At 41.4% G+C, this 12,750-nt stretch overlaps 1 protein-coding gene across 2 annotated transcripts in view; it reads left to right on the top strand.

Moving 5' to 3' along the window:
- The first annotated feature begins 527 nt into the window (after positions 1-527).
- SLAIN2 (SLAIN motif family member 2) overlaps positions 528-12,750 on the top strand; it is a 34,496-nt gene continuing 22,273 nt past the window's right edge. The window contains exons 1-2 of one of the 2 annotated variants that reach the window (XM_056336899.1): positions 528-1,086; positions 10,532-10,680. In XM_056336899.1, the coding sequence (XP_056192874.1) occupies positions 746-1,086; positions 10,532-10,680 (490 nt within the window). In that variant the 5' untranslated portion in view covers positions 528-745. The remainder of the gene's footprint in view (positions 1,087-10,531; positions 10,681-12,750) is intronic. The other variant, XM_056336907.1, reaches the window with a different exon arrangement.

Here is a 12,750-nt window from a genome sequence, read left to right as displayed (position 1 = left end):
TAAGTTTGAAGACACAAACCCCCAAGCCCAACTAATTCCTTAAACCTAAAGGCGCTAAGTGTCTTCTTGTAGATGGCAATTTCATGTCACTTTCTGTATTTATAAATATTTACACAACCTGAAAGGGTCAAGTGATATTCAGGGAACAATTCATGCGCCTGTCACACACTGAGGGCCCAAGACCATGGCAAGGGCCTTGGACCAGAGGCACACCTCACACGCCTTTAGAGGATTCGAGCGTTTGAAGAAGGTGTCCCGGGGCTTCCCATACAACCCTGGGACCTGTGGCCCTCAAGAGACGGGGCGGGACGGCACGGAAGGGGAAGCCAGGCCTGCCCAGGCCGCCCTCTCCGGAGCGGGGCTGCCGAGGGAACCCCTCAGGCCCAGCCTCCCCTGACGGGACCGCGAGCAGCAGAGCACGCGCGCCCCGCGCCCGCCCCCACCCCGCCCCGCCCCAACCGGGGAGGAGCGAGCGGCGACGCTTCCGGGTGACGCACAGGACGTCGGGCGGGGGAGCGGGCCCGGGGAGGCGGTAAGATGGCGGCGGCGGCCGGATGTGCGTCTTCCGCCCCTTCCCTCCCCAGCCGCTGGCGCTGCTGAGGCGGTGGCGGCGGGACTAGCAGCGCCCGCGGCCCGCCCCGCTCTGCCCCGCCCCAGCCCTCCCCCGGCGTGGGCCGCCCGGCCATGTAGACGGGGCGGCGCGGCCGCTCTTCCCCGCGCAGCCGCCCGTCTGCCGGCCGGCGCCATGGAGGACGTCGGCTCGGGCGTGAACGCGGACGCGGAGGTGCGGAAGCTGCAGGAGCTGGTGAAGAAGCTGGAGAAGCAGAACGAGCAGCTCCGCAGCCGCCACAGCGCCTTGCCCGCCGCCCCCGCCAGCCCCAAGCGCCTGCTGGGCAGCGGGCCCTCCCCGTCGCCCCCCGCTGCCTCCTCGCCCGACGGCCGCTGCCTCAGCCCCAGGGCCGCCGCCCGGCGGCCGCCCCCCGACGAGCCCGGCGAGGAGGGCAGCGGCCTCCTGGACGACGCGGCGCTGCTCAGGCCGGAGGACCTGGAGCTGTTGGCCGGCTGCGACGAGGACGAGACCGGCTGGTGAGGAGGCGGCCGGGGTGGGGAAGGGGTGGGGGAGCTCCTCGCCGCCGTCCCCCGCCGCCGGCAGACGGGGGAAGGCACCGTCCTCCCGTTGCCGCGCCGTCCCCGGGAGGCAGGGACCGTTTCCGGACGCGCCTGGTGCCGGAGGTGGCTCGGGGCTTTGTGCGGGGCGGCAGCCTCGCCCCCGGGCAGTCTGGAGGGGTTCGCCCCCCGAGAGGCGCCGCAGCCTGCCGGGGAGGGCAGCTTTGGTTCCGCACATCGCTTCGCGCCTCCCTGGCGGCCTGCAGCTCTGTGCTTTTGTTCGGCCGCCGTGAGAGTATTGCGTCGGGTCACTTGGCCACCAAAGCAGGCTCGCGTTCTGCCAGGGAATCAGTTGTCAGTGTTTTCGCAAGTTCGGGTGGCGTGGAGGCATTGAGAAACTTGTGGGAAATTTCTGGGGTAGCACAGTATTAGGCCGCAAGTACTATTATACTTAATATATTTTAAGTTCTTGATTTCTTTCAGCTGTGAAGACAGGGAATGTAACATACTCTTTCATCTCGCAAATGTGTTGTCCTTAGGTGTTTTCAGTTACTGCTGTGTAGGACCACGGTTTACCCTAAGTGTTCCTCTCTAAGTGGACTACTTACCCTGCTGCCCCAGCAGAAACACCTGCGGATGGCCGTTCGCCTTGCTCTTATTATATTTGGATGAGCTTCTACTGAGATTCAGTTTGCCTTCTCTAAACATGATGCTGTCTTTTTGATGCTTCCTATGACTGTTAAATGCAGGAGGAATAGTGGGGAGGAGCACAGTGTCAACAGATAAATGCAAGGGAAGCGTGTACAGGGAGGAAAAGTAACAAAAGCAGTCTGGCTTGGGACAGAACTGGTTATAGGTTCACCTACAAAGGTCTTTGGGAGTGAACGTACAGGCAAATTAAAAAGCCAAAACAAACAAATGCCTTTAAGAGTTAGAAACACCTTTTAAAAACCTGGAATGATTCCATGGATGACCAATGTTTTAGTTGCTCAGGGAGGAGACAGCATATGCACTTTCTTGGAGAAGTCATTTGACTGACATCCAGCCTGATCCACTGGAGAAGTATGAGAGCATAAGTTTATTCTCATCCAACATGAGTTTACTAAATTAACACAAGGCATCATTTTCCAGATGATGAGTATGCGCAAGGCAGCTACTCTAATTTCTCAGTTTATGTCTTGTAATCTATTGGTGTATAGCACTTGAGGGAAGTAGAATAGACTAAATTTGCACAGTAAGCTTGGAGTGGGATGGCAAATTTGTGGATGTCATGAATTCTAGTGACAATAGATGTTATCATTTTATATATTAATCCTAAGTCATGGACAACATAATGCATCTCTTCAATGAAAGTTAATGTCACAACAGCATACTGTGACAGTGAGGGTGTAAATACTGTGGTTTTATATATGCAGTTCTGGATGCACATGGGGCAGGTGGCATAGTTTGCTGACTGCTGCTCTTGCCGTTTTGAGGTGTTTGGCACATTGCTTATGTCGTTATTGTGGCTTCAGTCATGTTTCTATGCAAGTTCCGGTCCTTAAAAGACATCATAACTTAAATGCAGTCTATTACGTGCCTGTATTCCCTTCCTAATATTTTAGGAACTATGATACTAATTTTCAATCTCAGATATGGGACAATGATTGGTATACAAAAGTGTAGATCTAGAAAAGAGCAGTTGTTAAAATTTACTTATTCTCATGCATATCAAGAAATACATATGTAATTAAAAAGCTGTCTTTTCGTGGTATAGTTTAGTATACATGTAATGATTAAATATGATTTGACTAGATTGATGATTTTTTTTTCCATATTACCCTATTAAAATGGAAATCAAGCTCCTGGAATTTCTTAACACAGTTTAATGCAACTGTTGAGGCACTAGATATCTAAATCCATTTTTTTTTCTTAAGAAGACTTTGATTTTTCTTATGATGACTTTGTATTTGTGCATTTGATGAATGGAGGCTATTGCTGTAAATGAGGTTGGAAATTTTCAGAGGCCTAGTGGAGCAGTCAAAAAGAAACAAGCCTGTGAAAAGAGGAGGGATGGATGTGAGTTAAGTGGATTTCTCTTAAACTGTTTCATAAAGATCCTGCTCTTGAGGCTTCAGTAATGCAGGGTCACTCAAAATTTAAACCTCATGTGGACTCTTTCAGGTTCGAACGGATTTGGATCGCTACTGCTTAATGCAGAACCCTGTTTAAACTATAGGATTATATCACTGTAGAAATCAAAGATGACTTACCAGCTGAGGAAATCTAATACAGAAACAAATGAAATGTAAATCATAGTTTGTGCATAAAAAATTGATTCATCTTGCCTGTTTTGATTGTCTATGTGGAGAAGCTTAGAATTGTCTTTACTTTTGATTTCAGAAGGACCTTGCTCTGGGAAATAATAGATGATGCAGGGTGCTGGTTATCTCTGTTCTCTCTGCTTTCTGTAATACAGGCATTTTTTCAGTCCATGTATTCATATACCTCATTATGAAATTGTCTGCAGCCTTGTAATAGCAGAAGAAATAGTTTTCTTCACTGCTAAAATTATATTGCTTTACACTTAATGCTCACACGAGACTAGTGCCTGTGAAGTTTAGCTATGAATTTTAGATCAGTTGATACTGTGACTGAAATTGATATGGAAATGTGATGTTTTTTTCTAAATCTACATTTTGGAGTTGTTCAGCTCATTTTTAGGTTTTAATTCTTTAAATGCTTTTAGATAAGTTTACACAAGGCAGAAGTGTAAAGTGAAAAATGAAAGGAGAAGGTAGTACTAGCCTAAATCACGAACAAGTGAAAAAAACTTTGATACTGCTGCTTTAGCAGCAGCATTAGCTATTAAAACAGCATTGCAGTATTAATGAACTTTGGGACTCCATGTTTTTCTTCGCTGTGGTTAGTTAAATCCAGGTATGTTTTCAGTTTTGAACAGTTTAGCACATGAGACAATCTTCAAATCATATGGTAAATTACTAAAAATATTTCGGTGAATTTAGATGGAGTTCTTGGCCATATGCTTCTGAATCCTGTTTAATGTGCTGCAGCTTGCTTCCTAATAGGGTACTGAAGGTTGCAAGCAGGCACATACGCACATGGACACAGTACTGAGCTGTACCTAGTTCATGGAGACTTTGCTTTAGACCTGCTAATTACTTCCTCAAGAAGTTACCATTGACTTTGGTAATCTGTTCTGTGGGTGTTTCTATTTAGCTGTTTTTGAACCAGTTTGGATCAAATTGACAATTGAAAAAATGTAAATCTGAACAGGTCTTTTAAAGTTAATTAAAAAGACGAAAGGGTAGGAGAGGGGACCAGAGTGGAGAAATCTTGAGAGTTGGGATATGGTGTACCACTCCTTGCCTGACTTGCTTGGTTAGGTTGGGTGTGGATGTGTTGCACGTTTGAGACAACTTGGTAACAGTACGCAAGGTGACTTGCTATGCTTCTTTTTAAGTGAGCTGTCTTGAGTTTATTGCAGAATAAATGTGCACACGTGGCTAATTACTGTAGATTAGTTAATGTGTTGTGAATCTGCTGTAACTTGCTTTGTGGTAACTTGTTACATGGTCACTTATCTAAGCTTTCCGAGAAGCTTTCTTTTGAATGTGAGTGAAACAGTGCTTTTATTCTTCAAAATGTATGTGCAGTACATGCATAAAATAGTATAGAACTTGCTGCATATCTATTTTGTAAGTGTAATTGCTCAGCAAGCTTCAGAACAGTTGTGTCTTCTTTAAATGACAGTACTAGAAAAGCTACCCTAGCGCTTATGAATGTTTTCTCCTTGATGCGGCTGAAATAGCTAACAGCTGACTGACTTAATTTACAAACAGAAGGCAGTTAACTTGTGTGTTTAAATTGAAATTATTGGTGGGTTGTATATAATCTTAATAGTTCAAAGTAACATTTTCAGTGTTTTTTAAGAAGTCAGATTGGTTGTGTATCCTGTTAAAGCAGAAGGCACGTACTTTTCCTATTAAACGCACTCACTCAGCAGCTATTTCTATTAAATTGGCACCTATTTGTAGTAGTTTAGGCTTCTGTTCTGGCCATCCATTCTGGTTAGATGGCTAAGTGGCTGTTCTGAAATATAGAGGATGAAAATTTGATTGTCATCTGTAATGGTTGTCTTTCGTCTCATGTTGCCTGATGTCCCTTGAGCACCAACATTGTTTTGGAACCCTAAAGTTTGCCATAGTGAGCTAGTGAAGTATAGGGTGAGTGTTCTAGGATAGAGCCGTACCTGAATGAAATCCCACTGCTGTAATTACATTGTAGTATTTCCTGTTCAACAGCTGAAATTTCATTGTATTAATGTGGTTTAGGTTTCTTGGAAACTGGACAGCTTCTGATCAATTGCTGCCCTGTGACCTAAGTAAAAGAGAAATTGATGCTTTTCATTTTGTGGTGGATTAAATGTCAATCAGATTTAAAGTTGCTGGGTTTTAACCAATTTCAGATAACGTCTCCTCAAACTAGGAAGATAATGTGAAAAGAAGCATGTGGGAGAACTACGGATTGCAGAAGTTACTAGTTTTTCAAGTGAAACTACTTATGTCAAATAATATTCCATTTGACTTTGTCTTTGAGATACCCATGTTTGTTGTGAAACGTATTTGAGGACTGGAGGAAGAGTCCTGTGGAAGAACTTTTTTCCATTTTTAGCTTCTTGTGTGATACTTATGACTTTTAAACATGGTTGATACTTGGATGTCCTGAAAGCTTTGATACGAAATTCCTTTATTGCCTTAATGGTATTCCTGAAATTTACTTCATAATCATGTCTGTTTCGACATGATTCACATTTCTAATTCTTGTAGGTGTTGGTAGAGCCTAGGCATTAAGCAGAATTTTATTTTGGAACACGTATAGTAGGGTACAAAATTTCTCAACTGTTCTCTGTTCTATTTAAGTATTAACAATACAACGTTAGAGCATATATGCTCTAACAAATTAATTCTGAAAAGCTTCTTGGTGCACAGTTATACAGAGTTAGTGTTAATAGTTATAGGGAAGCTACATGATGTTGTTACAGTAGTCTTTAAAGCTTTTGAAGGCCCTGTTTCCCATGCTACATCCCTTTCAGACAGCAATATGTTCTTTTGAGATGAGGAAGTGAATAATGACTATAATTTCCAGCAACTAGCCAGGGCACGGTTAACTACCTTGAATTGCTGGTGACAGGAAGGTAGTTGTTTGTTCCCAATTGCATTTTGCAGCCTTTGTGAATCCCCTCAATTCTACTTGAAAATCACATCATGTAGTTCAGATGTGCTGCTGAAGGTTTAATGAGATTGTCAAAGCATTTTTGTTGTATTCCTATCTTATTTTTGGGTGACCTGGAGTTTGCTGTAACTTGTGCATCTCGGAACCAGGAAGCACTTCGTTAAATCTGTAATTACAGGCTGAGCAACGTGTCTGTCAGTTACAACTGCAGGATAGGAACTTTGCAGGGGTGGGGGAGGAGGCAAGAGGAAATCTGTGGGCCAGACATGTGCAGCAGTGTCACTTGTGTTTTGGGATTATTTTTTCTTTACAACCAGAGATTCTTCTCAAATCTTGACCTGTAGCTGTGTATTCAAAATCCATCTTAAATTTTAACTTGAACTGCTCCAAATAGGATCTCCTCAAAGTTTTAGATCGATCTAAAAGAGTTTAAATTGACACTTGTGTTCTAAATTGTCTGTTTTCAAGACTGCCCAGTATTATTGTATCCTGATTTATTTAATTTTAGTAGCTTTTTGTTGTGGAATTTCCCTTCTGTATTTTAGGGGAATTTCTTACTGATACTGATCTGTTGTTACATTCCTCCTCCCCCCCCCCCCCCCCCCCCCCGCAATCTGCTCTTCAGCTCTTCACTTTGCTTTCTTGATCCTGCTTTTGCCTGCATAATGTTTTGTCCATTCTCTTACTTCATTGCTGCTATTGTACTTGCTATTTTCCACTTAATGTACCTAAATTAAACAAGCTCTAACTCGGGTTCCTTCCACTTGCTGCCATCTTTCTAATTCAGATCTGTGACTTCATGTTCATCTGCATGTTTTCCCCTTATTGTACCGTGCAGTGGAAGGATTTTGATACAAAAAGACTCTTCCTGATTAGAATCTTGGCTTCTGGTTTCATGCTAGTGGCAACTAGCCTCTTGTATTTTAATGTACTGGGAGGTGTTCCTCAGGTGAGGTAATCCCTACGTAGATACTCTTTCTACCTCAGTGTTTTTCTGACTGGGCTGTGTCCCAGTGCAATGTGCTATAGCTTGCCCCGTTTGGCTGATGTTCCAGGGTAACACCATGCCTGTAGTGACAGTAGTCGAAAGCTCTCCCTTTCTGTGCTGGCTCTTCCTGGAACTAGTCAGTAGAGCCCCTGGCTGCTTTCAACTCCAGATTGGCGCTGCTGTGGCATAGTTGATTCGTGACAGCTGAAGGAAGGGGGGTATTACTGTGTGCAGTGCAATCACGGTGTCTGGGCTTCTTAATGCTGTTTCAAAATAGATCAGAGCTCCTGAGCTTCTTTTTATATACCATTTTCTTTTATTTGACCTTGTGTCACTGAATTAGTCTTTTCTCTCTTGTGGAGAAATTGAAGTGTAGATTTCTAGCTAACATTTGTAGTAGGGGTGGTAACTGTAAGCTGTCAGCTTCCTTAATAGTTTTCAACTTCCTCTTTTGAGAAGGTGATTTATTATGTATGATCTTTAATCTTGAAGTTGCTGTGCTGCCAATCAGTGCTGTTGCATTGCTGTGGAATGCATTAACAGGTACAAGTGGGAAAGAGTCTTCAGCTAAGGAGGGCCTGTATCTTTTGAGTTAATAGTTTGACAAAGATCACTTACCTATGTGAATTTGTTTGCACGTGTTTCATAGGCTCCTTTCTGTTCTTTTTGTTCCCTTCTAGCTGTTGGGAAGCGAGGAAGTAGTAGTGGAAACATCACTTTGATTCTTAGCCTTGCCCTTGGTCTTACTTTTGTTTTAATCCAAATTAAGCAAAGCAACTAAAAGCCAATTTCAAAATTTGAGATTGGCTGTTCTGCCAGATGTGAAATTAGAATCACTGCTTTAAAATAATGAGAATTCATAACTGCATGATGTGCAAGAAACTGTTCTGAAAAAGCCATTGTGTTACTGCATAACGTACATGTGTTTGTCATGAAGTAGTGCAGTTGTATGAAATATGTATATTCTGGAGTTCTGTCTTTTCTTGAAATGTAAGGTGTGAAACAACAGCTGTTAAATGAGAAACAGTTAACTGGAAAGAGGTGGGAGAATCTGCAGTATGTTTGGTTAGAAAGGGAGATGGAGAAGCGGGAACAGTGTGAGCCTGGATTGCTTCAGCAAATAAACTACTTGTGAAACAAATGCAATAATTGGAAATTGCAGAAAAAAGTGTTGGAGCTTAAAATATCAGGTAGCATTTTTAATTGGTCTTCTAGGTTGGGTGAATATACCCTTTTTGTGTGTCTGTCAAAGAGGACATGCACTTTAATTTCTTGTTTGTTATACCGAGTATCACTGTAAACACTTCAAATGCGCATGGAACTTCTCAAACACAGCAAAGCATGCCAGCTATCCGGAGAGCATACTTTCTAGGAGTGAGTCTAGCCTGTAGAGCACAAAAGTTGCCTTTGACATGTTTGTAGTGTGTAAACATACCTTAGGACAGAAAAGAGAACAGGCACGTGAATGCTAAGATGACAGTAAATTTGAAGTGTTGGAGAGCTAGTAAATGTTACACGTTACTTTTAACTATATGGAGATAATCACAGGAAGTACAGCAGTTTGTGTAATTTACTGTAAAAATTGAGTGATCCTTGTGCTTTCTAAGGATCTTTAGGGCTATAAATATGTGATGGGCTCTTAGCTTTTCTTGTGGGCAGAGTGCCTGTGAAGATTGTTAAGGGTTTCTACAAAATCATTTTTAACAACCAGCATGGTACTGGCCAGATCGTAAGCCACATGCACTGTAGTATGTGGCAGTGGCTATTTGCATTGTCACATTTGAAAACCTGGTAGCTAATGAAAATCCTTTCTCCTGCATTTGCAAACGTAGCTTTCTAATTTCAGTGTTTGAAGGAAGAGTGTTTCAGGCATGCTCGAAACAAAGTGGTGTTTTGGGTGCGATATTTGCAGTGGTTTATAAGCCTACTTCTTGAGAAGCTTTTGTAAGAAGTGACCTTGAAGGGTAGTAATTAAAAAAAAAACTTTTAAAGCTGTTTATAAAACAAACTGAGTTCAAGTTCTGGAATTACAGAGGAAGGATCAGCTAATAATCTTGTAAAGAGAGAAGCTGTGGGAAATAACTGGTGTTGCTAATGTCATTGGCATAAAGGAAACAAGAATTTTTCCTGTCTGTTTTGTGTGGAAGCGTGACTGATCAGGCTGTCAAATGTTCCTAAGTTACAGTGTGTGGCATACAACCATATTCACATGGAGTATGAAGTCTGTCATAATTCCTAGAAGAAACACTCGTTTAACTGTTTCTACATATGTGTAAGCGCTAGTTAGAGCTGTAAGATCTTGTAGTTCACTGTTGTCTTTTGTTGAACCACATTTCCAAGTTTGGTTCTAGCCCAAAGATAAAGCTTAAATATCCCTATTTTGAGAGTGTGATTGTTCATGACTTCAATCTGTTTGTTGGGGGAGGAGAAATTTTCAGCTAAATTTCTAGAGCCTTTAAACTGGAATACTTCTTCCTTCAGTCGTGGAATGCTGATGTTAAAATAAATGAATGGAGATGCTGACAGGCAAAGGCCTCAGCATGTCCTGCAGAACAATATGATCTCATTGTTTCCCTCTGTGCATTATCTCTTGTTCCTTGTTTTTAACGCTTGAGATCCTTTAGGACAGAGATAGTCTCTTTGTTCCGTGTTCAGAGGAAAACTAAAGGATCAGGTGCTAGGAAACAAATTATAAATAAATATAAAATGTTTATTGTTCAAGGCTGCTGAGATGGTAGTTGTGTTCTATGTACGTTAGTGCTGTTCCTTGGCTGTTAAGGTGCTTATTACTTGCTACATCTTTTTGTTTAAGAAAACAACAGTTGCATATTGCGTAGTGCTTTATTTCCTTCTTTCAGATGACTGTTACTTAAATCTGAAAATACCAATCTGGATTTGTACACTTAAGTGTCATAGTGAAATTGTCCATATAGTTAATGTTTGAAAAGTGAAGACTTTTTTTTTTTTTTTCCCTGGCATCACTTCTTGCCAGAAGTTCTCGGATAGCCATATGCTATCACTATTATACTGTATCCAAAATAGTTAAAGGTAAAACTTGTGCTTTCTTTATGTTTTGGGATTGTACTGTAGATACACTATAAAAATATGAATGGCGTAGTATGTGGTATTTTGTTACATGCCTGATCTTATGCTCATTTTGTCTGTCTGCATAGACTTTTATTTTCTTTTCCCCCTTTTCAGGTTATATATGTCCCCAAAGAAGAAACTCACTCCAGTGCAAAAATGTGTCAGTCCATTAGTTTGGTGCAGGCAGGTGTTGGATTACCCAAGTCCTGATGTTGAATGTGCGAAGAAGTCACTGATCCACAGGCTGGAACAGACAATGTCAGGTGAGTTCCTGCATACTAACGCCACTAAGTTGTACATATTTATTCTGAAACAGAATCAGAATTAGTTGATAGTTATGAGATAAGAGGGTGAGATGCAGCAGTTAATTCTTTCTTAGGTTTTCATTATGGCTTGCAAACAGTAATTCATTCTACTCACTTTCTGGACTGTATGAATAAAATGAAAGGAAGCATTAGACCATCAGTCATGATTTCAGAGTTTATACTACCTACATAGCTACAATTTGGTCAGAAGTTCTCAGAAAGAAACAGTGCCCTTAACTTGAAGGTTTTCGTGTCTGTCTTTTGAAATAGAAGCCTGTGTTAAACTACTGTAATTAGGTGCTTGTCAGCATGCTAACACAGGACTTAAGTTTTCTGCTAGATGAGCTATTTTATTTCATCTAAGGAAATAGAGGCTGAAGTTCTTGAATACTTTGGGGAGGTAATATTGATTTCCTCCCATCCCCAGTAACTTAAGATCTTATTGCAGCCAGATTAAAAAAAAGTTTGTGATTCTTCCTTGATACAAATTAGTCTGTTATATTCAAAACTGGAGAAGAACTGAGTATTTCGCCCTGTGAGGATGAAATTCAGCCCACATTCTTCACCCTTTTATTCCCAGTCTTTTTGATGTCAAACCAGCAGCTAAATGCTGAAGGGCAGATTAGAAATCTCTGGCTGGCTGGTTTCTTGCTTTATTTTAATTTCTTTCTTAGAGCCTTTTTAAAAATGTTATGCTGAGATATAACTTTATTTTGTGCTATTAATATCTGTTCTCTCCCTGTATTTCCATCTTTTTGCAGTTTTGCACTGTGTGTGATCTGTTTTTTTAAAACTTATCTTCAGGAATTAGCAGAATGGCTGGATTTGAGCTAAGAATATGCAAACGTGCAGTTCCAGGAGTGTTCTGAACTACCAGCTCCTTTACATGGTTATACATAAACTTTGTGCTGAGTTTGACTGTAACTTTTTCTCCTCTTCTTGGATTTTTTTTCTGGAGCAATTCAGTCTTTCTTCTGGTTTGTACTAAAAGCATTCTTAATAAAATTTGAAAACATTGCTGGTAGATCACATGAAGAGTCCATTTCTTATTCTTAGAAAAATTGTGGGCATAATGATGGAAGTGCCTTGAGTATGAGTCACCTTTCATCTTCCCCAGTTTCTTGTGCTTTGTGTATGCTGTCTTGACAAATGTCTCTGATTATTTTTCTGAACAGTTAATATGACGCGTAGCTTGCTACAGGCAAAAGACTGAAATTCTAAACAGTGAAAAGTACCTAGATCACAAGGATTTATGAATGATGATACAAGTTTGGTAATCTGAATACTACTCTGTATTTAGCACTGGATAGCAGTTAGGTTAAGCATGAACAATTCTCTTCATTTTAACTTCTTTTCAAAACGGAGTTGTTTTGAATCTTCCAGAAGTACCACAAATTCTGTTACCTTTTAGCATATCTTTAAAAATTCAGTTGTAGTTGAAATAGAATGGCAGGAAGCTTCCCTATGAAATGGACAAACTTGAAAGTTTGGTTATTCAAATGATGTGTCTAGGCAACTCTACCTATTTGGGGTTTTTTTTTTTCCATAGACCTGAGAATCTGCCTCTGGCAGTGATAACTTGCAAGAATACCAAAATTCATCTATAGTAATAATAGGAAAAAATAGTGGTACAAGAGATGGGCACTAATACTGCTGGTTGGAGCAGATTGCATGGAAGAATGAATTTGTAACAAAAAGAAAATTGTGCTTTAGAACAACCAGCCTATTTACAGCTATAGGGTAGCAGGAAGCTCCACTGGCTAAGGCAAGTCGTGCCACTTGTAACCTTCTGTCTGTTTCCTACCCTGCAACTTCTAGAATATCTTGAGGTTTGTATTTTACATAGTAAAATACATAGTGCTTGTACCTCATGGACGCATCGCATAACCTATTACTAGTTACTGGTTCAGTTTGTCAATTTCAGTTCCAGTCTCAGTGAAAGGCTTTTTATACTACTGTTACATTCTCTCCTGAGTCCTTGTTGATGTTTCTTTTGCCTTGACTATTTTCTTTGTCAGTTGCTGTTGT

The sequence above is a fragment of the Falco biarmicus genome, chromosome 1 (assembly GCF_023638135.1).
Source record: "Falco biarmicus isolate bFalBia1 chromosome 1, bFalBia1.pri, whole genome shotgun sequence".
NCBI classification, from domain to species: Eukaryota; Metazoa; Chordata; class Aves; order Falconiformes; family Falconidae; genus Falco; species Falco biarmicus.
Note: the sequence above shows the minus strand (reverse complement) of the source record. Positions and strands in the feature narration are given on the sequence as shown.